This window comes from Psittacula echo, assembly GCF_963264785.1.
Source record: "Psittacula echo genome assembly, chromosome: 20".
NCBI classification, from domain to species: domain Eukaryota; kingdom Metazoa; phylum Chordata; class Aves; order Psittaciformes; family Psittacidae; genus Psittacula; species Psittacula echo.
The window spans coordinates 4181405-4204268 of record NC_137756.1 but is presented as its reverse complement, the minus strand read 5'-3'; the positions used below and the strand labels follow the sequence as shown (position 1 = coordinate 4204268).

The window sequence follows — 22864 nt, the reverse complement described above, 5'->3', positions numbered from 1 at the left end:
GGCGCTGGCCCAGGGTGCCCAGAGAAGCTGTGGCTGCCCCATCCCTGGCAGTGCTCAAGGCCAGGTTGGACACAGGGGCTTGGAGCACCCTGCTCTAGTGGAAGGTGTCCCTGCCTGTGGCAGGGGGTTGGAACTGGGTGAGCTTTATGGTCCCTTCCAACCCAAACCAGGCTGGGATTCTTTGAACCACTGTGGTGTGGTTTGTTATGAAACCTGAGTCCTGCAATCCCTGCTGAACTTCTGCCTCACTGCAAAACAGCATCTTGGTAGCTTCATGAAAATAATATTTGGGTTTGGTTTTGAGCTCTTTGGTGAGTTAAAGGACTTCTCTGAAGGGGTTTTTCTGTTTTAATGAAAACAAAACACCCCGCTGCCCTTCCCAAACCTTCACCAAACCCAACAAACCCTATCTCGTTTCTGTGCTGTCTCTAGAGTCGGGCAGTGTAATTCAACTGTAACGTGTAGTTAGAGCAAACAAGAAGAACTAAGTTTAAAGAAAATACAGTATTTTGCTGATCTCAGCCATTGGGACATCCTCTGTGTGGATGGAGCAACGGCTGATGAGAAACCAAGTCTGGAGTAAGAACAAAGGGCGAGTTCTCCATCTGCAGGAAGCAGTTGTTTGAGAGCGAAATGCAAAACTTCTGTGAAATCTGATTAAAATAAGCAAACAAAAACCAAACCAAAAGAGCAGTTGGCTGTAGAAAGTGTGTTTGGTTTTAAATGCAGCTTAAATACAGTTTAATTGTGCTGTAGTTCCCATGGGGTTTATTGGGTATGGTTGTGATAGCCTACTGTTTATGATGATTCCCAGCATGCGTGTTTTGAACTGTTTCCTATTTAACACAGCCCCTGGTGCTAGAACTGAGGTCCTGGATGAGCTGCAGCCCCCAGCCGTGAGCTCCCCCCCGACCCGGGACACCGGGCTGCGCCCCAGAACCAGCTCCACAAGGTTGGGGACCCCCTGCCCCAGAGCATCCCACCGCCTACCCCGCAGGTCAGTCCATGGTCACTGCCTCTGCTGCACCACCCCAATGGACAGGCTTTGCAAAACATAACCACTGCCTGGAGGAGGTACTGGAACGAGAAGAGGGGTTTGTTTTCTTACATCTGGGAAATGGTTTGTTTCTTTCAAGATGTTACAGGAGAAATCCTCTCATTTGCTTTAAGCACACCAACTTTCCTGGACTGAGAGCATTCCTAATGGTGCTTCCACCAATGTGGACCAGGATTTACAATGGCCAGGCTGGATGGGGCTTGGAGCAAACTAGTGGAAGGTGTCCCTGCCCGTAGCAGGGATTGGAACTGGATGAGCTTTAAGGTCCCTTCCCAAACCAGTCTGGGATTCTGTTTGTCAGCATTCTGTGAGGGGTAATTCTTATTGCCTTTGCTGTCCAAGTTGGAGATGAATTTCTGAGCACCCCGTGGAAGTGGCTCCCCTACCTTATGACAGCACTGCATTAGTGCTAGCTGCTGTCAGCCCCTGGGATGCACAGAACAAGAGCTGGAGCTCTTGTGGGGTGTTTGCAGTTGCAGTTTTTCATGAATGGCCAGTTCTGCACAGAAATGCAACCCCAGCTGCTTGTCACTGGGCTGGATTCACAGGTGACATTCTGCACAGTGCTGCCGAGAGAATGCCTGAGCTGCAAGGTGGCCTTCACTCATCACTGACCTTCCCAGTCCCAGGCTCTCCTGGAACCCAGGGTAACCTTGGCCACTGCATAGCCCATTACTGGGTGTAGTATCTCCTCTCCCAGACCACTCTTCCTCATACCTGTCTTCCTCCTTGAAGTCAGGATTTGCAGGAGTTGATGTGGAAGGCAGGTAGCTGTTCGCAGTCCTGTCAGCTTGGGATGTGTTGTTTGTCCCTTCACCTCCTTGATAGTTTAGAAGCTTCAACCAGTAGGCAAGAATTTCCTTCCTAAAGACAAAAAGAATAGCAAGGAAGTAGCTGTGGTGATCCAGAGGTACCCAAGGCAGAAGATGCTCTGAATTATTTCTGGTTTTTAACACTGCTGACTGATTTGGGGGGGCTAGATGGTGCTTGTCATGAAGGACAGGTACTGTTCTGCTTTGCACAGACTTCAGCAAAACATTTTGGACAATCATGAGACCTGCCAGCATTTCCCAGAGGACTTCATCTACCCCATCCTCTTCCTCTATCTTGGCATGTGTCTGGGTCTGACAGCCACAAACAGAAGCTGGCAGCTGACCTAGCATAAAAAGTCATGTGTATTGTATGGAACAAGCAGGTCCTGACTGATTACCCAGAGTGACTGGGTTAGTGGCAACTCAAGTCTAACGTGGATTTGAGATGGGTTAAACAATACCTATTGCTGCTTTCTTTTCCTGGCAAGGCTATATGAAAGGAAGGGATGGATAGGAGCCGACTTCCACTCATCCAAAGGTGCAGGGTGAAGGAAACTTCACAAATAGCAGTGTGTTTGAACAGTGTCCCCTCCAGTACATAGTTTTGCTAATATTTGTAGTTTGTTGTTAATGTCCAGAAAGGAAACACAGTGTTAGCATCTGAAGATAGCATTTTACCTGCTGAACAGGAGCATACATGCCTGGATGCAGCACGCTCCTCTTCAGTCCTTCTCTGTCTGCAGAAGTGGGTCTTCTCGCTTGGCCATTTGGGCGTGCCTCTGACTGCAGCTTTCTTACCTGAGGTACTTTGTGTTGCATAAACCTAGAGAGATATTCATAGCTACACCAGCTCGCATCAAAACATCCTTTCTTTTGACTCCCTTGTATACAAAGCTGCCCAGTTTTACATGTAACTCTTTGGTGGTGGTGGCTTTTACTGTTGTTCCAGTTTGCTCTGCACTGAGTTGCTGCCTTTATGAATGTATTATTATATTTGAGGGTATAGCACGAGAAGGAAATAATTTGTTTTCCTTTTAAGACTGCATCCGTCCACAAGTTCAGGTTCAGAAAAGTCACTTGTGCCTACTGAGGATCCTGAACGATCCCTAACGGAATACATCCATCGCCTGGAGGTTATCCAGCAAAGACTGGGGGGTATGCACCCAGGTGAGAACAACCTCTTCCCCTGCTTTTTGCAATGCTCTTCCTATATTGCCTATAACACTTGTAGGGTGTGAAAAGCTTCGTTTGAGGGAATAATTATTGAGGGAGGGAGGGATTAATCTCTGAAATGAAAACATTTTGTGACTCGTATCTAAAACCATGGCACATCTGAAAAGGAGTTCTTAGGGAAAGTCTCCAGAGATGAGGCTGAATAATTTCATGTGATTTCCACCTCTGTCCTGTTATCAAGTCTCAATAAGCAAGTGTTGCAGTTTAAATAAAGCAAATTAACTCTCTACACAACTTTAAAGTCAAAGAGAACCACTGCAATAGCTGAACAGGGCCTTCCCTGCAGCACACACTATAATACTTTCCTCATTTATTACTTCCTTGTATTCCATAGCAGATTAAACAAGAATTGGAGGCTAGTAAAAACAGGCATCTAATCCTAAAATTGACTGAGGAGCACACACAGGATTGTAGTGGCACTTAACTTTGCTGCTTAGAAACCTCCCACCTAACTTCTAGACTGAATTACTTCACGTTCTAGTCTTGTATCACAGAGGTAAGGTGTGGAGGCTCCTGAGGAGCCTGCTGACAGCTGCTCCTGCAGGGACTTTGGAGCATCTATCCCAAAGCTTGCTTCACCCATCCAGGTTTATGTTGTTCCCTGGTCTGAGCTAATGTGGGCCACCAGGTCAGGTAATGCCATCAGTGTTTTGATCCAGCCTTTATCCCTTTGCTATTGCTGGTTCCTTCCCCATGTTACTTCTGGCTGCTCAGCCCCACAGTCAGCTTACTTCATGAGGCTACTTTTGGGTCACTGTGGTCCTTGCTCTCTAGGCAAGCAATCAGACTTAACTGCTTTTGGAAAAATAATGCTGATTAAATTAACTTACAAGGCAAATTTTGAATGATCACACATTGCATTCCTAACACATCCTGTAGCGTTAACTAAGAGGTTAAATGTTAAAATGATGTGTTTCTCTAGGAAGAGAGGAGCTGGGCTCTGTCAGCATTGAACCCAGGAGTATGGTATGGCTGGACAACAGCTCCGGGGAAGGGCTGAAACACTGCCTGTGTTTCTGGCTGAGTTGAGCTAATAAATATCCTAGTTTTGCTTACATCACTAAAGTCAGCAGCTACAGTGACACTTCCATAAGGGAACTCCTGACATTGTTCTCAGCAAGGTTTTGCCTAGAAACCTTAATTCCATGACTTTGTGGGGTTTTTGTCTTTTCCCCCTCCCCCAGATACTGCAATTATTTATGGCAGATAGAGAAACAAATGTTAGAATTGAAACCTGACAGCATTTATAGAATAGCTATTTTGCTTTATGGTAAGCATGGAATAAGTATTCCACAACTGGCACACCATTAACAGCAATTCTGAGTGGAAAGTGCCTGTCACTTCAGGAATTTCCATGTCTCCAGAATGATGTCAGAGCAATGCTGCAGCCTTTCCAACAATGCTGTGAGCAGAACTAATGGACTTTAAAACACCTACTCAATGACAAGACTTTCTCCAGCAACAGAAACGTGTGTTAAATCATCACCAGAGCAGTACAGTTGAACTGCACAGCTCTGTTTGTGGTGTGTGAAGTGGATGATGGAGCGTTGGTTTGATGGTGAAAGTTTGCTATGGCAGATGAGGAAGCTTCCAAATCTTGGTTTGTATTGTTCCTAGGTGGCTCATGAAAACGGGAATTGCTTTCAGGGTAGCTCATATGAAGCACACGGAGGAAATAACATGCTGCAAAGTGCACCCTGTTGCTCCATAACACAAATGGGTTTCTAATCCTCATTTATTTACATTTAGGACAAGTTCCAGGCCCTCCTCGCCAGAGGAACATGAAGTGATGAGGATGCTCCTGAGATCCCTACTGCAACATCTTCCCTCAGTTACTGCTTCCGAGTCAGGCCATACATAACAGAGGCACTTGCGACCTCTTGTGCAACTGAATAAAGGGCAGTGCTTTTGCATCGGTTTTTTATATGACTTTTTATTATATTTTAGTACTTTAAGAGGAAATTACTTTTCACTAAGAACAGCATTTTACATTCTCATGTGAAATCACTACATTAACAGCTGAAGCGTGCCTGCCTTGCTGTACTGTAAGTTGCAAAGAGTCTCTTTGGTGTTTATTTTTCTATAGTGTATAGGTGGACTCCTTGTAAAAAAAAAAAGAAGTTGTTATTAAAATGGCATTTTATTAGTGAATGCTTACATTGTGTGGTTATTTGTTACCTTGCTTATTTACTTTTCTTGCTGTTCCTAACATTGTTTGGGTTTTCGTATTTCAGGAGGATCAGTTGGACTAACAGAACAGCTAACATACTACACATGAGCTTCTGTGAGTTTGGGATTTGCACTTCTGGTTTTACAGTAAATAAGACCTCCCTCCCCTTGGTCTTTATATATAGAGTCCCAGAATGGTTTGGGTTGGAAGGGACCTTAAAGCTCATCCAGCCCCAAACCCCTGCCACGGGCAGGGACACCTTCCACTAGAGCAGGGTGCTCCAAGCCCCTGTGTCCAACCTGGCCTTGAACACTGCCAGGGATGGGGCAGCCACAGCTTCTCTGGGCACCCTGGGCCAGCGCCTCAGCACCCTCACAGTAAAGGGCTTTTTCCTTATCTCCAACCTGAACTTCCCCTGTTTCAGTTTGAACCCATCACTCCTTGTCCTATCACTACAGTCCCTCTCCAGCATCCACACTGAGGAAAGCAGCATCCTTGTGATGACCCTCAGCAGAGAGGTGCCTTTGTTGTTGCTCTGCCAGCTCAGAACCAGGGACCACAGCCACATTGCTCTGCAGCACTGCACTATGGAGGGGAAGTTGCTCTTGCCCCACTGCTGCCACCAACCCGAACCTGCTCACCCCAAAAGAGAGCTGTTTCCCACAACAGTTGTTAGTCAAAAGCTTCTTCCCCACACTCTCGCTCTAGGAGAGTTATGGCTACTGGTGGAGCTGTCCTTGTTGTCAGGACTGAGCCCAAGATCCATGGATTTGCCTTTGCCTGAGCCTCTGGGGGGGCTGCAGGAATGCCGCGGGAAGACCACACCTTGGGTCCTGCCGCGTGTTCACTCCGCAACCTGCGGCTGAACTGGGAAAAGCTTCAACCCAGGCTCCCAAGCAACCGTTTCCTGCTCCCCTCCGCAGTGCCCTTCAACGGTGGTTGCCTTTGGAAAAGGTTGGGTTTGGGTTTTTTTACCCCAAAGTGTAGTTTCGGTGCCTCAGATGGGGCCACAGCTCCAGCGGGCAGGGCAGCGGCAGAACAGGGACCCCCTCCCTAAGCATTGGGACCTCCCGCATGCCCAACGCTCCCTGCCCTCATCCCGGCCGCAGCCCCAACACCCCCCCCCCCTCTAAGGCAGCCCAGGCCGCACCAGGCCCTGGCGGCGGGGCGGGGCCGGGCGCTCCGCTCCCCTCCGCGGCACCGCCTCCCGCTGCCCGCCCCCGGCCCCACCTGCGGCAGCGCTGGGCGGTGGCTGTGGCGGGCCCCGCTCGCTGCTCGGCCGCGCCATGGCGGCGGAGCGCGGCGGCTGCTCCCTGGAGGCGGTGCCGCTGCCGCCCGAGGTGCGGGAGAGCCTGGCGGAGCTGGAGCTGGAGCTCTCGGAGGGTGAGCGAGCCCGGACCGGGCACCGCGGGCGGGGACGGAGCGCGGGCGGGGTGCGGCTCGGCTCGGCTCTGCCGGCGCGGTCGTTTCCGCTGCCCGCCCGGAGCAGGGGCCTGGTCTCGCTGAGGGGCCTGCGGGGCGGCGGGAGTCACGTCCCCCGCTTCCCGCTGAGGCGCAGCGGCGGGCCCGGGGCTCCTCACCCGCCCTCGGAGGGGAACGGGGCTCGGGGCGGTCAGGGCCTGCGCCCGGTGACGGAGGAGCCGTGCTGAGGGAGGCGGCTGCATCCCCGGCCCCCGGGTGGAAGAGGCTCCTTCAGAGGCGTTTGGGAATGGCCATGAGGTGGTATTGTGTTCAGGCGGAGCTGGCGGCGGAACGGTCAGTTAGTGTGCGACTGGACGGTCTGAAAGTACCGCTTTTGAAGTATCTTTAATTACAGCTGCAATCTTAAACCCCTTGCTTCAGATCTCTTCATAATTCCAAGCGTTTTTATGCTTCGCTGTATCAAGTTTCCAGGCAGGAATGTGGTGAAATTCTCTGCTTCTCTAGTTAATGAGCCCCTGAGCTGAGGTGGCAAAGTTGCAGTGCCAGACTGAGGGTTCAGCTTGACAATGTACTCAAGCCCGTCTGAAGGATGAAGGCATGTGTATGGAGCCAGGCTGAGAGAGCTGGGCTGGTTCAGTCTGGAGAAGAGAAGGCTCCTGAAGGGGAGACCTGAGAGCAGCTCCAGTGCCTAAAGGGGCTGCAGGAAACCTGGAGAGGGGCTTGGGACAAGGGCCTGTAGGGACAGGCCAAGGGGAATGGCTTTAACCTGGCAGAACAGGGGAGACTGAGCTGAGCTCTTAGGCAGAAGCTCTTCCCTGTGAGGGTGCTGAGGCGCTGGCACAGGGTGCCCAGAGAAGCTGTGGCTGCCCCATCCCTGGCAGTGTTCAAGGCCAGGTTGGACACAGGGGCTTGGAGCAAGCTGCTCCAGTGGAAGGGGTCCCTGCCTGTGGCAGGGGGTTGGAACTGGATAAGCTTTGAGGTCCCTTCCAATCCAAACCACTCTGTGATGCTGTGATCTGTTGGTTTCCTGCCACCAAAAGGTACAGCTCCTTCCATTCCGTCTCCGTGCTTGTGTTTGGTGCTGATAGGGGTCCTTCTGTGACCCCTGGCAATTATACTTGTTTCCTTGATGGGATTGGGGTGAGGTTTTTTTGCATATTAATTCTGTGCTGTGGCCCGCCCTGCAGACAGGCAGGGGGTAGAGAGACTGAGGCAGCGTTTCCTGGAAGCAGTTCATTATTGCATTGTCCCTTGCTATGCTGTCAAGCTGCACATTTAACAGAAGAGTTAGAATCCTTTAAGTGCTGTGGTCCTGGGGTGGGAGTGTTCAGTCTGCTCCTCAGATGTTGCGGTTTTCAGTACATGTAGGTGGGCAAAAATGACGTTGTTTTACCTTAATACTCTGGCTGACTTCTGCTGCGGTTTAGGAAATGATTCACGGGTTGGTTGTCCTTGCCTTCAGTGTGGAGCCTTTGGTGCAGAGGCAGGGGAAAAGCGCAGGATTAGTAACTTTGTTGTCCAGGTTTAACGTGTCGCTGCATGCCTGCCCAAGCGGTAGGAAGCAGTACCTGACACGTGCTGAGGCTTGTGCAAGAGCCGTGCCAGTGAGCTGCTGGCACCCGTGTGCTCTCATGTGTTGGCCACAGCTCTGTGTTGTGTCCGCTGGTGTTTGTGGGTCAGCTGGGATATCCTGTAGTGGGCTTCTCTTTGGTGTAGGTGCTGGCTGGGTGTTTGTTTAACCGCTGGAATCTTTCTTTATGGGTTTGCAGGGTGTTAAACCTGTGAAATGTCCAAAGTGATTGCAAACCACCTTAGTGCAGCGCATCATTGGTCATAGAATACCAGACTGGTTTGGGTTGGAATGGGCCTTAAAGCTTATCCAGGCAGGGACACCTTCCACTGGAGCAGCTTGCTCCAAGCCTCTGTGTCCAACCTGGCCTTGAACACTGCCAGGGATGGGGCAGCCACAGCTTCTCTGGGCACCCTCTCCCTACAGGCCCTTGTCCCAAGCCCCTCTCCAGCTTTCCTGTAGCCCCTTTAGGCACTGGAGCTGCTCTTAAGGTCTCCCTTCATACTGAAATTTGTATTGATATATAGCTGCTGGATTAAGTGACTGCATAAAGTGATAATGTTAGCTCAAACTTCTTGTCCCCTCTGAAGGCTTAGTTTATGGTATCAGCTGCGATTCCTTTTCTGCTTGGCCTGAATGACTCGAAAGCGCTTGTAGGCAGTTCTTCAGCATCTGGTAATATGGTTTTGTGATGGCCTTGGCAGTCCTTGGGTAAAAGTTGGGATTTATGATCTTGAAGGTCTTTTCCAACCTAGTTGATTCTGTGATTCTATATTATGTGATCACTTGACATCTGCATGTGCTGCTTTTAATGGAGCCCTCTGTCATTAATATTCCAAACTTCCTTACTTGCAGAGGAAGGAATAGTGGTCTGATACCAGTGGAGATTGACAGTTATTTCCCTCTATTTGTCAGAGCACAATCCAGCCCTTGGTGGGAGGCTGTTGCTGACAGCAGCTTCCTCAAGCTTCCAGTAGCCTTTTTGTGGGGTGTACAGTGCTCTTCTGCTCTTGGTGCATGGAGATTGTACCTGACCTCTGCCTGAAAGAAAGGTCGTGTGTGTGTGTGAGAACAGGCAGATTGCAGAGATTTAACAAGGGGTTTCTTTTGCTAGGCATGCTGTGAGTTAGAGACAGTTGCACTTGGGAGGATGTTGCCATAATCCCAGAGGAAGCATGAAGGGAGGAAAAGAAGCAACTTGAGAGCAAGTTCCTTTTTACTTTGTATGCGTACTTTGTTAATAGAAATGCCATGTAAGTTGTGCTGGGGCAGGGGTAACGTCTGTTCTTGTTGATTACATTCTTTTCACCTAGAAATAAATCAAGATTACGATCAAAAACTGTCTTTGGTTTTGTCCCACGTTGTCATAGTGAAAGCTGGGAAGAGCATTTGCTTTTAGATGTAGAGAACAATGAACCCAGAGTACATTGCTGCTTTCTAAACACTCCAAATCGCAAATAAAGTGTTTAGCTTTGAAGAGTTTTGGATGGGGAGGGAACTCCAACTCTTGCCATAGTTCTGGTCACGTGTGCTCTTACGGATCCTTCTGCTTGTACAGGATCTTAATCTTCTGATTGACAATTGTTCATATTCTTCATGTACTAGAAAAATAATAGTTGGGGGTAAAAAAGAATCCCTAAGCAGTGCTTGGTGGGTTGTTACTTTAACCCTGGCATTTCTTTCTTGCTGCAAAAAATAGTGATTCTTCTAGTCGCTATAAAATGGGTTTTCCTTCTGTGCTCTGAAGGAGATGGAAGGTTATAAACCCCTCTTTAAAAATCACAATCCAACCTGCAGTGGAGATTTTGGAAGAAAAAACCATCCCTGTGCTTTTTTAAAGCCTGTACCTTTTTATGGTAGTGCATTGTATATTTGTCTGTATTTTTAGATATCTAAATGTACACTGCTTTTCATTAAGGCATGATGCTTGTGAAGAACAGGTCTCATTTAGACACAAATTCTACTTGTGCAACTTGTCCATTGATGAAAACCACATTGGATTTAAAAGCTGTGCCTCAGGACAACTTCTGACTGTTCTCTTGTGCAGGAGACATCTCATTTTTATCCTTTACAGAGCTTTCCCAGTTCTTCTGCTGCAGTGTTTTTCCCATGGCACATAGCTATAATTTGCTGGCTTATGCAACCAGATGCATGGTTTGGGTAAGAGAAACCCTTCCTCTAGCAGAAATAAATCTTGACATTCAAAAACCTCTTTCTGCAGAGCACAAGGCATGGTGCTTCCGCTGCATTCGCGTTTGAGCACCTTCACTTTTACTCTCTTAAGCCCCGGAGGTGTGGAATTGGGTCATTTTTTTACTTCTTCCAGGTCATCTCTGCAGGAAGATGCCTCACTTGTTCCTTTCTAATCCAAGGACAATATACTTAAGAGTAGAAGGAGTCAAAGATTAAACTGTGTTATGTGTCTGTAGCAATGAGGAGCATCCCACTGCTGTTAGCTTGTGTGGCTTTGTCTTCTGGAGTTGTTTATGGTGGTAGTCCCCTCAGCTCTGTTCAGGGTCTTAAAGTTACATATGACTACACTTGTTTCTTTCCTCGGAGATTTCTTGTACTTATTGCTGTGTGGTTCTGGTGAGCCCGGGCCATTTGGATGCATAACATGATTTACATCTAGGAAATGTTACCTAAAAGCTGAGGAAGGAAGAACGTGGGTTTACAGACTTCCAGGTGGCTGGTGGACCAGCGTGTGAACGTTACAGCACTTCTTTCTGTGGCCTGAATTTGTGATCAGCTTTAAACATCCAGAATATGGGTTTGTTTCGTCTTCTCTTTCCTGGGAGTTTGTAGGTCGGGCTTATTTTGGAACTGAGCTGAAACTCTCAACAGATGTTACCTACTATAAAGAGGCTGAAGATGCTTTTTTCTAGTTCACATCTATTCCGTCACCCACCCCAGATGGGAAATGCTGCTCTTGATGGCTTCAGAATGAGTCCTGAGATAGAAATGTATCATCACGTAGTTTCTCATCTTAATTAGAACTTGATTTCGCTGTTAATTTGGGATGTTGAGTTTTCCCTCTCTTAACACGTCGCTCCAAAGTTTCTTCTGAGCCTAGTTAAGTTTTAGTGGGAAGCATGGTGGTTTAGATGGACTGTTCAAGGTGTAGGTTGCTCTGGTTCCCAACAGGATGTTCACATCTGCCTCAACAGAAAGCTCACTCTCATGTCGTTTTGATCCAAATTATTTATTTCCCATTTCAGAAAGGAAGAGTTAGTGCTTGTGTGACAAGGGCGCTTTGTCTGGTGGATGGGGTTTGGTTTTGGGGAGCTTGGGGGCTTTTATGTGAGTGGAAGAAAGTGTCAGCTAAGAAGTGTTTAGTGAAAAAAGGTCAAGGTATTTAGTGTCTGACACTTTTTGGCTACAGCAAATATCCCACCAAATACTTTGTAGTACCTACTGGTTTCTATTAGCTCATACTAACAGTCTGGTTGGGGTTTTTTAAAATTAATATTAAATTGATAACAGGATACTTTTGGGGGGCAGAACACCTTATAAAAAACTAAAGGTAGTGGTCAGAGCTGAAAAGTTTTAACTTAATTGCTTTTGTTCCACTAGGAGTATTGATGTGCTGTTAGAATACTGTATATGATATCAGGTGAGGAAGACACATATGCACACACACTTTGCTGTGAGAAAGCATGGAATTTGGGTGTTCAGGTTTTTTTCTGCTCTTAAAGTAGTATTTTTATGTTAGGGAAGTCTTCAAAAAGTATGTCTGCAAACTGCAGTTGTTTACCACTTCTGCTGCCAGCTTAATACATGGAAATACATATAATCTGAGGCTGTCAGTGGGAAAAACTGTTGGAGCTGAGTAGGCAGATGCTTGGTAAGAGGGTGATGGTCTGTGAAACTTGGCCTGCAGCATCTTCATTGCTTCATTTCTGGGTCCTTCCAACAGAAAGTGTTAATATTGTGGTTGGACCTGGGGCTTGCCAAATGCCCATGGGGACTGAGGATGTCTACAAAGCTTGTTCTCACGTGTTACTCCTGCTGCAGGTATTGGCAGCTGGTTGCTGTCCTTCACGCTCGCTCGCGTTTGGGACTGAAATAGTCACACAGTGCTCAAATGCAAGCAGGTTTCTTATTTTTTACTTGTTTTCTTTCTTTTTATTTAATATATTACTTAGTGTCTTGTGGCAAGGAGTGGTTGTCATTGCGAGCTTCATGGTTCGCATATATAGGGATCCTTTAATTCTGGTTATGTACCTGAAGAAGGGTTTGAGGGCTCATTGTTGGTGCCTGTCAGTTGGTGAAACACAGCTAGCTCTTTCTTGCCAACCCTGTCTGGAAGTCAGGTCCTATCGTCGTCTTAATAAATACTTGCTGCTTTAATGCTATATTGAATATGAACCAACAAGAAGTAGCCAACTCAGTTTTGCCTTACGTAGGTGCAAGCATAGAATCCCAGACTGGTTTGTGTTGGAAAGGACCTTAAAGCTCATCCAGTTCCAACCCCTGCCACGGGCAGGGACACCTTCCACTAGAGCAGGGTGCTCCAAGCCCCTGTGTCCAACCTGGCCTTGAACACTGCCAGGGATGGGGCAGCCACAGCTTCTCTGGGCACCCTGTGCCAGTGCCTCAGCACCCTCACAGGGAAGAGCTTCTGCCTAAGAGCTCATCTCAGTCTCCCCTGTTCTGGCAGGTTAAAGCCATTCCCCTTGGCCTGTCCCTACAGGCCCTTGTCCCAAGCCCCTCTCCAGGTTCCTTTTAGCCCCTTTACGCACTGGAAGGCTGAAAGTCATCCCATCACATTAGTATAATTGTAACAGTGACAACTGAGACTCTTGTAGCTGTGTTTGTCGCATCACTACCATGAAAAACAATTGTACACATTTTTACTGCTGTCATAGTTTTTTACACACATTCTCCCTTCATTTTTTTGCTTCAAATGAAAAGACGTTCCTCAAAACGGGGGCAGACTGCCACTTCTCATTGACCTGTAGGGATGCGATAGAGCTGAGTTTATTACCCAGACCTTGCTGTGTCCTCAGTGGAATTACTTCATAAACTAGGGATTTAAGAGGGAGGGCAGTTAACATAGATAGTGTGAAGAGTTCAAAGTCCTGTGTGCACTTCTGTGTTGTGAGAGAAAAGCAAACTGACCCGTTTTCTTTTACTTCACTCATCCCATGTGCTGGATGAGCAGAGTAGATACTTCTTTTCTTTCCTCCCCACTGTTTTGGAAGGGAATGAGAAGCTGGTTTAAGGGCTCTTGTTGGGTTGACCTTCAAGGTTAGCAACCATACTGGGGAGTTGTCATAGTGGTGGAATAATGTGATTGACCATGGTTTTCATCTGGAATGCACCTTCGCTTTGGCTCTTATTCCCACTCTCCCATCATATTAATTTTTCATCAGTGTTTTTCTTTCCCCTGCTCTCCCTTTTTTCCTCTACCTTCTGGAACATGGCAGGGTGAGGAAGGTGTCTTGCTTAGCTGACAGCAGTCTTACGCTTTCTGTCTTTAGCTCTTTCCCATGAGAACAGTTTTGTGAGCAGTGAGGATCTGCAGAAGACATGAGGACATCCAATCTTATTTTGATGTCTGTGGCTTCCAGCTTTGCAGTGATGCACTCGAGGCCTTACAGGAAAAGGACTAAATCTACTGTGGTGTTAATTTTATTGCTTTGAGGAAACAGAAAATGCCCAACCAGGAGAACTGGGTCATCAGCTTTCTTTTCAATCATAGTGCAGTTTCAGACTCAACCAGTTAGGTGGTCGGGATTTCTTGTTTTGGCTTTTCGGTTTCTGCTGTAGTTAATCAGTGTTTAGATTATTCTCTTCCCTGTGTTTGGGGTGGAACAACGTAAAACAATCTCTGTCTCTTTCAGAACCAATTCTGCATTGAGTGGTCGACTGTAGTTGTAGACTGAGGTTGTGGTTGAAGACTCAAGTGACAGCTCGATATGTTCCTGGGAGATACCTTAAGTCCTTGCTGGTCTGAATGGCAACTGAAGTGATAAAATGTCTAGCCAAGCCATGGGCAAAGTCTGTCAGAAATTCCTTCAGGATTTGAATTCAAAGGGTGGCTACAAAGAAGAGGGAGCCTCCCTTTTGACGGGGAGGCACATGAAAAAGAAGAGGGGTGATGGGCACAGGTTACTCCTGGGGGAATTCCAGTTGAACACAAGAGGAAGATTTTTCACAAGGAGCACAAGAAATAATCTCCCCAGGGAAGTGGTGGATTCCCCGACACTGGACACTGTTAGGATTGGGCTGGACAGGGTGCTGGGATATCTAGTCTAGGTCATGCTGTGCCTGCAGAGGTTGGAGCAGATAATCCTTGAGGTCTCTTCTAACTTGGGATTCTATGCTTCTTCAGCTGTCATCCTGGGCAGCCTGCTCCAGCTGACCCTGCAGGAGCAGGGGCTTCAAGTAGGTCCAGCTTGAGACATTCTTTCCTGCTTCAGCTGTTCTGTGGCAGAGCCCTGGTGTTTAAACCTTGTTATTCTTTTATATGTTGCTTTGGCAAGGAAGGTTAAATCCTGCTGTGGGACAGGAGTATGATGGCAACCTGTACTGGAAGAAAATTAAAGGAAATACAGCTTTCTTGTAGCCCCTTTAGGCACTGGAGCTGCTCTAAGGTCTCCCCTTCAGGAGCCTTCTCTTCTCCAGGCTGCCCCAGCCCAGCTCTCTCAGCCTGGCTCCAGAGCAGAGCTGCTCCAGCCCTCGCAGCATCTCCATGGCCTCCTCTGGCCTCGCTCCAGCAGCTCCACGTCCCTCTTGTGCTGCTGCCCCAGAGCTGGATCAGGACTGCAGGGGGGGTCTCCCCAGAGCACAGCAGAGGGGCAGGATCCCCTCCCTGAGCTGCTGCTCACGCTCTGGGGGTGCAGCCCAGCACACGGAGGGGTTCTGGGCTCAAGCACACACTGAAGCTGGGTCACGAGGAGCTTCTCACCCAGCACTCCCAACTCCTTCTCAGGGCTGCTCCATTCAGTCTCCTGCGGCCTGGAAAAGCTTTTCCAGCCTTCAAGCTGGAAAAGAATATAACACTGTGATCTTCCTGCTTCCCTTTGTGCCCTGTTATCCTTTGTGCAGTGGTTTTATGATGAAGTATGGGGCACCCTCTGCTGCTGCAGGAGCTCATTTTTTCCATCTCCAGTGTTGCACACAGGAACATCTCAGGTTTTGCAGTGAGGATCGTGTGCTTGCCTGGCTTCTCTACTTTTCTGTTCCTGACATGGTGGAGCTGGAAGCAATCTCCCTTTGCCCCTGGGCTCTGAGCAGGGGGCTGTTTGACCAGGCAGCTGAACTAAAGAAGCAGCCGTTGCCCAGAAAGAGAATTCCTGTCCCCAAACTATTACGATCAAGGTAACAGTGGCAGCAAGTTCATAGGAGAGAAATTAGGATTTTTTCTTTCTTAAGCAATTCAGTGGGTTGAATTGGCTCAGCCAGATGGGCTCAGAGCTGGATTTGGGTTGGGGGGAGAAGAATGAAGGAGGGTGCTAGTACTTCAGCTCAGCTGCAACATGAATCCGTTTTGGTGTCTGCTTGTATCCATATGGCTTTTCCTTCAGAGCTGTCCCGGATCCAGCCTGGAATCATAGAATCACAGAATCACCTGTATCTATGGCTCAATATTCTATAATCTTTACAGTAGCATAAGGTTCAATAATATTTTAAATATCAGTGGTTGTGCGTAAATCCTGGTATCTGTTACTTTTGCCCCAGCAAGATGTACGGGTCTTAAACTTGAGATAAGTCTGTGTTGCAAAATCACTGCAAGAGTGGATGGGGCTTGGAGCAAGCTGCTCTAGTGGAAGGTGTCCCTGCCTGTCGCAGGGGGTTGGAACTGGGTGAGCTTTAAGGTCCCTTCCAACCCAAACTAATCTTGTGATTGTGTGATAGTTGTGATGATGAAGGTAGCTTATGGGTTGGTTTGAGACGATGGAGTGAAAACCAGGAAATGGTAGACAGTAGTAAGAAACAAGTGAAGTCTTTCACTTTTTAAATGGAAGCTATATAAGGAAGATTTGACAGATTCGGTGGCTGAGTAGGTACTTACACAACTGCTGTATTGCTGATGCCTTTTCTCTGGCAGAACCAGTATTATCTGGCATGCATCCAGAAGAGAAAAAAATACTTTAGAAGTTATAATAAACTACGAAAAAACATATGTATAGCTAATATCTGAGAACTTGTATCTTCTGCACTTCATTGCATCTTGCACAAGGGGGCTGCTTTTACTGTTTATTTGGGTTGTTTCTGTTTGTGGTTAGGCTGTTTTGGGCACTTTTGTGCTACAAACAGGTTTTTGGTTGGTTTTATCAACTCTGTCCAAAGTCTTCTGCCCTAATGACAACCCACGTGGGTTTTGGTGGCTTTACCTTTCTTTAGTGGATATTTGTAAGCAGCAAGGTGAACCAGTAAATACTTTATGCTCAACTTTGAGCCATTCTCTGTAGTGCTTCAGTCCTGCTTGCTGTGTTGATGCATTTCAAGGCCAATACGCTAAATCATGGGCATTAACACATGTGTTTGATCTTATTTTAGGTGAAGCGCACATGGGTATTTTTTTAATAGTAAAGATCAAAAATGATAAATGAGGTGGGTGCTGTCTCTTGGAGAATGACTGAATGCATTCAGCTCTGTCACGTTGGCAGTATGGTTGTGCACTGCAGTGAGAAGTAGCAAGATAAGGGGGGGAATTAACAGCCTTATAACTTTGGACAGACACTTCCCTTAAGAAGAGGCATAACTATGAGCCATTCCTTTTCTCCTTGCTCTTCCCGGTGGTGTTTGCGCTCACTGAGCCCATAACTAGTGATAAAATAGAAATGACCTTGACTAAATCACAGCAAGAGGTAGCTTTGCTGTGTTAAAACAAATGATGTTTTGACAGTGCAAAATAAAGACAGATTATGAATTGGTATGAGATAATTCCCTGTGGTGACTGAAGGGTACTGTTGGGTAGACTGATGACTCATGATGTTATCAAAATCGTGTTCATCACATGAAATAGGTTCTCAATGGCCTTTTATAAAGGGAATTCTGAACTTAAAAACTTGAGAATGTCTTTTGCAATCGTTGCTGGGTATTGTATTTGGGAGAACGAGTGCAGTGAAATCCTGAACTGGTGCTAGATAAAGACCACTGCCTTGTTTTGTTCCAGGAGGACAAGATGACTGTTCACTGGGAAATAATACTCTTGTGCATAGTGGGTGGAAGTAACTTCAGCAAAATGGGGTTCAGATCATGTTAAGTGGGGATATTTCTGTAAGCACAATTGTACATTGTGACCAGAGAGGGAGAAATCCAGAAGACCTGATCATGTTGACGTACTACCAGGTAATAAAGTAGTAACTTAGGCAAGTTTATGGATTTGTAGGCATTTTTAATAGAGGTGAAGTAATATGCATTTAATGGGATGAAGCCATTGGGTGTTTAATGGTAAGTATCAGTGTATTTGAGTAATTTAAGGAAAGTTATGTTTAGAAGAAATTTAAATTGCCAACGTTATAGGAATTGGTGTTACTCCTTTGAGACTCATCTTCAGGTTTTGGACTGTTTTTTCTGTGTGTTTTATTTGATTCCAAGCTATCCAAGTACTTTCAAATTATTTATTGAGTTTCTAGTTTGTGCTAAGTAGTTAAGACTACACCTGCCATGAGCATTAAAAAACCCGTCTTTTGGTACGTTTGCTAGAGAAAATGTTTGAGGAAATTGAAGTGGTTTGGGGTTGGTTTGGTATTTAAACCAGAGAGCACTGTTATTGCAGTTATTGCTTGAATTCAGTCACAGAATACCATCACAAAATGGTTTGGGTTGAGATGGACCTTGAAAGGTCCCCTAGTCCAACCCTCCTGCAATGAGGAGCGACACAGAACCAACTACATCAGGTTGCGCAGAGCCCCAGCAAACCTGACCTTGAATTCTCAAGGCGTCGTGCATCCACCACCTCTCGGGGCAACCTGTGCCAGCATTATACCACCCTCATCACAAAAAAGTTCTTCCTGGTTACTTTCCAAATAGTAATTCTCTTTTCTTCAGTGTCTCAGTACATACTCAGCATAAGTTCTTTTTTCCTGGTGCTCTAAGTCTTGTCTCCTACCTTCTTTCCTACTGCATGCAGGAAAACCTAACAGTATACTATTCCTTTCTGACTCAAGATGACGAGACAGCTGGAGATCAGCTTAAAACAGATGACAAGTAGAGAAGAAGTTTTCTTTGCCAGTGCTAGCCATGTGGTTTTTATTCTACCTCTTTCTCTTGGTATCAGGTCCCAATAGTCTTTCTTTCTGAAAAATGCCTGCTGTCTTTCTTACACTAAATGCTTACAGAATCTTAGACAGGAAAGGACTTCAAGAGTGTGCGGGGGTATGTTACCAGATAGAATCTCAGTGATGTCTTTTGCCAATGCAGTCCTCTGCTGCCCAACAAAAGTGGGAGCTTGGGGCACAAGGAGACCCTTCGCACTGGATGGTTACTGCTTTACAAGCAGCCAGGAAAACAGCACATGAAGGCTGCAGGATGTTGCCATTAACACATTCCCATGGAGAACCAGCAGTGCTTCTAGCAGAACGTCTACCTACGTTCAGGAAGGATGCTGAAGCAAGCCCTTATTAGTTCCTAACCTTTTTTAGGTGCTTATTAAAAGATCTTGGCTCCCCTCAGTTGTTTTAGAAAGTTTCAAAGAACCACAGAATCCCAGACTGATTTGAGTTGGAACAGACCTTAAAGCTCATCCAGCTCCAACCCCCTGCCACGGGCAGGGACACCTTCCACTAGAGCAGACTGTTCCAACCCCCATCCAGCCTGGCCTTGAACACCGCCAGGGATGGAAGTAACGCTCAAGCCTCTGCATTAACTCAAGCAAACATATTAGGTAAGGATGTTTTGATGCTTCTGTGAAAGTCATGAATACACATGATTTATTAGAGGAGGTTTTGAGCAGCAGGTCCTTTAGAGACTGAAGGGTGTCGGAAGTGGAGCCTAAAAATAGATGTAACCATAAAATCTGTCTCTTGCAGAAGAATGTCACACTGATGTCTCTTCTTTTTTTAGGTCTTTCAGTAGATTTGGCTAGGTCTTGATGCCATGTTACTAGCATCACTGATTTCCAGCTTTTGCAGGAAGAGACTTAACTGATAGCTTATGTAGCGAATTCTATTCTTACTTACAACAAAGAAAGTAACAACACGACCTTAAGGAGAATCTGCTTGCAGAATATTGACTTTGAAGTTATTTTTTGGTGTGATTTTTGTTGTCTTTGGGGTTTTTTCTCTCCTTTCATAGCTGAGGACTTAGAGTTTCCCAGGGATGTTGCTGAGGGCTGACACAAGTAATCAGCTTCTTGATTTCAGGCAGTCTTCTGGAAGGAAGGTTAAAATAATATTGCTTTTCTAGTGTGAGGTGTCCCTGCCCATGGCAGGGGGTTGGAACTGGATGATCTTAAGGTCTTTTCCAACCCAAACCAATCTGTAATTACTATTGGGATGAAGAAACCTTAGCAACTGTAAAAGCTTTTGCATTTTAAACTTCTTAAGTATCTCTGATAATTTGAGAACTAAAATGACTTTCTAAATTGATGAATACATTTGTGAAGCTGTTGGAAGAACACTTGAGTATCTAATAGACATATATGAGGGTTTGAAACAGTTATCCACTTGTGTCAGTTTTTGAGTGTTTTCAACCCATGGCTTATGGGTTAGGGCATGTACACTGGAAAAGCTGACAAGTAAAATAATTCTGGAAAGCTATGATGCTTTTGTTCCTGAAAAGTAAAATGGGAACATCTAATTTGTGAAGCTCCTCAGAAGGATTTAGCCACAAAACTGTAGAGAACATAGGACCATTGGTCTGTATGAAAGCGACTGAATTCCAAGCCACATACTAACAAAACACACGCGAAAATGAGAAAAGCTGTGCAGTTTGGGGGTATTGGAAGGTTTAGAATTGAGGAATTTTGGCTGAAAGGTGGAACTGTTAATAATAATAGTCCAAGGCAGCTTCCTGGGGAAAGGAGTTGCATTTCCAAAAGAGAAATCTTGTACCAATACATGTATATAGTAGTATAACGATCACGCTAAATACATTTTTCAGGAGCAGCTCAGGTTCTGAGGGGCTGGAGCTCTAATAGAAGAGCTGAGTCCCTGCAGTCTTGGCTGTATTACTTACAGTAATGTCATATTCAGTAGTGAACATATTCAGATATGGCAGATGAGCCATTTATTATTTGTTACCTTTCTGTTACTTAAAAATTTAAGGAGAATGCTATTAGAGAGCTTTGGAGGTTATTCCCTGGGTTGTTCCCATAGCAAATGATGTGCAGGTTTTCGAGGACTCAAGAGCTGCCTGTCACTTTCTAATAGAAGCTTTTTAACTAATATTTCCAGATCCTGGCATGGAGAATATCGTAGCCTAGGAGCTAGGTGAAATAATGCTTAAGACTAAAACAGGCGGTGAAAATACTGCCCAACCTTCTCTACAAGAAAACTGTGTTGGACTGCTTCCCAGATTCATTTAAATGTGTCCAACTAATGGATAATGGAGAAGCTGATGGGAACACAGGACATTGGTTTTTACAGCTTTCTTACTAGACCTTTGATTTTTTTTCCAGGAATAAGAAGAAAATGCTCTTATGAATTAGTAGATAACTGTATATTAGATCTAATGGAATTTTCTTCCTTGTCTGACTCAAGACTGGAGAGAGAAGAGTGGGGAATATGAGAAACGAGATCAGGTTAGATGAATGGGCAGGGCAAGTGAAACTTTGCGTCTGTACAAGTCATGTCAGCAGCTTCTGCAGATTAATTGAACTGGAATTTAATCAACTTAAAATTCCACAGCTGCTCCTAAAATGCATTATGGCCATTAAAATGTCTTCTAATCATCAGTCAAAATGAAGGGACTAACCCTGACTCGCAGAGTATCTGTATGCTTTGTATTAGCAGTGCAGGGACTTCTTTATTCCAGACAAGCCCTAGAGCAATTCTCTGTTGTGAACAGGAATGGCTTTGTCCCGTGAATGTTTAAAGCAATTATTCAATCAATTTCAGCATAATCTGGGGGGTCAGTTTAAAACTGTGAGTGCATTTCATTGGTCTCAAAAAGCCTTTAAAGTCTTGGTGGTAATTGAAAAAGCTGCCATGATAAGAGATGGTGTTGCATGGTAACTGAGTGTTATGGAATGATTGCTATACTGGGGGAAAAAATAAGTACAGGTTCCCAACTTTAAGGCAGAACAGTCCATTTTTTAGCATTTATATGGATTTATGGCTGTGTCCCAGTCCTCTCTGGTGACAGTAAAAGTAAATCTGGATTGAATAGCTCTATAGTGCTGTCCTGAAAATGCAGAATTCAGACTTCATGGGTTACTTAAGAAATAAAGAAAAGGAATTTTGAATAAGCACTTCTGCAAAGCATTATTAATCTAAAAAATGTAATAATAGTAATAATAATAATAAACTTCTGTGTTGGAAATGGAGCTCAGCCAGCCTGCTGAGTAACCTCAGATGGACCAAGTATTGCAACATGGAATGGAGCAGATGTCACCTGCATGCCGTTGCCCTCTCCCTTGTGCTGCTGTTATCTTCTGGGATCCCCATCAGTAAGTTCTTACATTGCCTGGAAGCCCATTTGCTTCAAGGTTAGAGGAAAAAGAAGCAGCCCTTTAGCATGATCCTCTGACAGCCTTGTTCTAAAACTTGGGCAGCTTTGCTAAAGCGCTCTAGACATAAAATAGTTTAATGTGCTCCTGTTAAACACAGCCTTGTAGTTGGCTTAAAAAGTGCTCCTGTAACGCAGCAATTGAGGGTAACAGCAGCGCTGCCTTCGCTTTGCCAAGGCTTTTGGAGACAAATGTCAAAATCTGTTGCTTTGAACTAGGACAATTTCACTGCTAATGAGTTTCCTGTGTGGAAGCTTCTATGTTCCAAACTCTCTAAAGCTTTCCAAGCTGTATTCTGCACAGATCTGAAACTATTTTAATACAGGTTATACAAGGTGAAACGAGATTCAGGTGTTATCTTGGAAGATACTGGCTTGTGCAGGCAGTGCCCTCTTCCCTGCCCTGCATCCAGTCACAAGCATTCAACAGGTTTGTCAGGTTCTGAACACCAAGAGGCACTGCTGGGGAGCTTGGTGGGACTTTTGAGATAACTAAATCTGATTTTAGGGTGGCTTTTCCTACCATAATGTATCTGAATGAGACCATTTTGAGGAGAAACTATTGCAGGTTCTCTATTTTAGGATGAAAAACTTGGAACATGTGGTGCCAGCCTAATAACTCCTTCCAGGTACCCTCGTCTGTACCCCCAACCATGACCTTCCTCTTCGTGTGCTCTTGCATTCTGAAGCCTGTTCTATCTTGGCGAAAGAATTAGGAAACAAAACACCCATCTATTCAGTATTCTGTTCATTGAACAATGTCTCCTCAGTGTACTGCCTGAATCAGAGGTCTTGTTGAAAAGTAAATGTGGTCCTATAGAGCTTCCCACTACTTGGACACAAGGGAACACAGTGAACAAGCTTAAGGCTGATATTTTTGAACTTCCATGTTTCTGTAACCTTAATGTTTGTCTAAATGTGCCTTTTGAGCAGTCAGACTTTGTCTGTTAGTCCTTGGTAGCATTGCATATGGTGGG

At 45.7% G+C, this 22864-nt stretch overlaps 2 protein-coding genes across 4 annotated transcripts in view; both read left to right on the top strand.

The window, feature by feature from the left end:
- The window catches only part of PCNT (pericentrin), a 73282-nt gene extending 68154 nt beyond the window's left edge, over positions 1 to 5128 (top strand). The window contains exons 45-47 of the mRNA XM_080632073.1: positions 850 to 997; positions 2909 to 3036; positions 4852 to 5128. Coding sequence (XP_080488199.1) covers positions 850 to 997; positions 2909 to 3036; positions 4852 to 4892 — 317 coding nt within the window. The 3' untranslated portion in view covers positions 4893 to 5128. The remainder of the gene's footprint in view (positions 1 to 849; positions 998 to 2908; positions 3037 to 4851) is intronic.
- Positions 5129 to 6558: 1430 nt separating this feature from the next.
- DIP2A (disco interacting protein 2 homolog A) overlaps positions 6559 to 22864 on the top strand; it is a gene marked incomplete at both ends in the record, with an annotated part of 97398 nt that continues 81092 nt past the window's right edge. For all 3 annotated transcript variants that reach the window (XM_080632052.1, XM_080632053.1, XM_080632054.1), the window contains one exon: positions 6559 to 6655. In XM_080632052.1, the coding sequence (XP_080488178.1) occupies positions 6559 to 6655 (97 nt within the window). The remainder of the gene's footprint in view (positions 6656 to 22864) is intronic.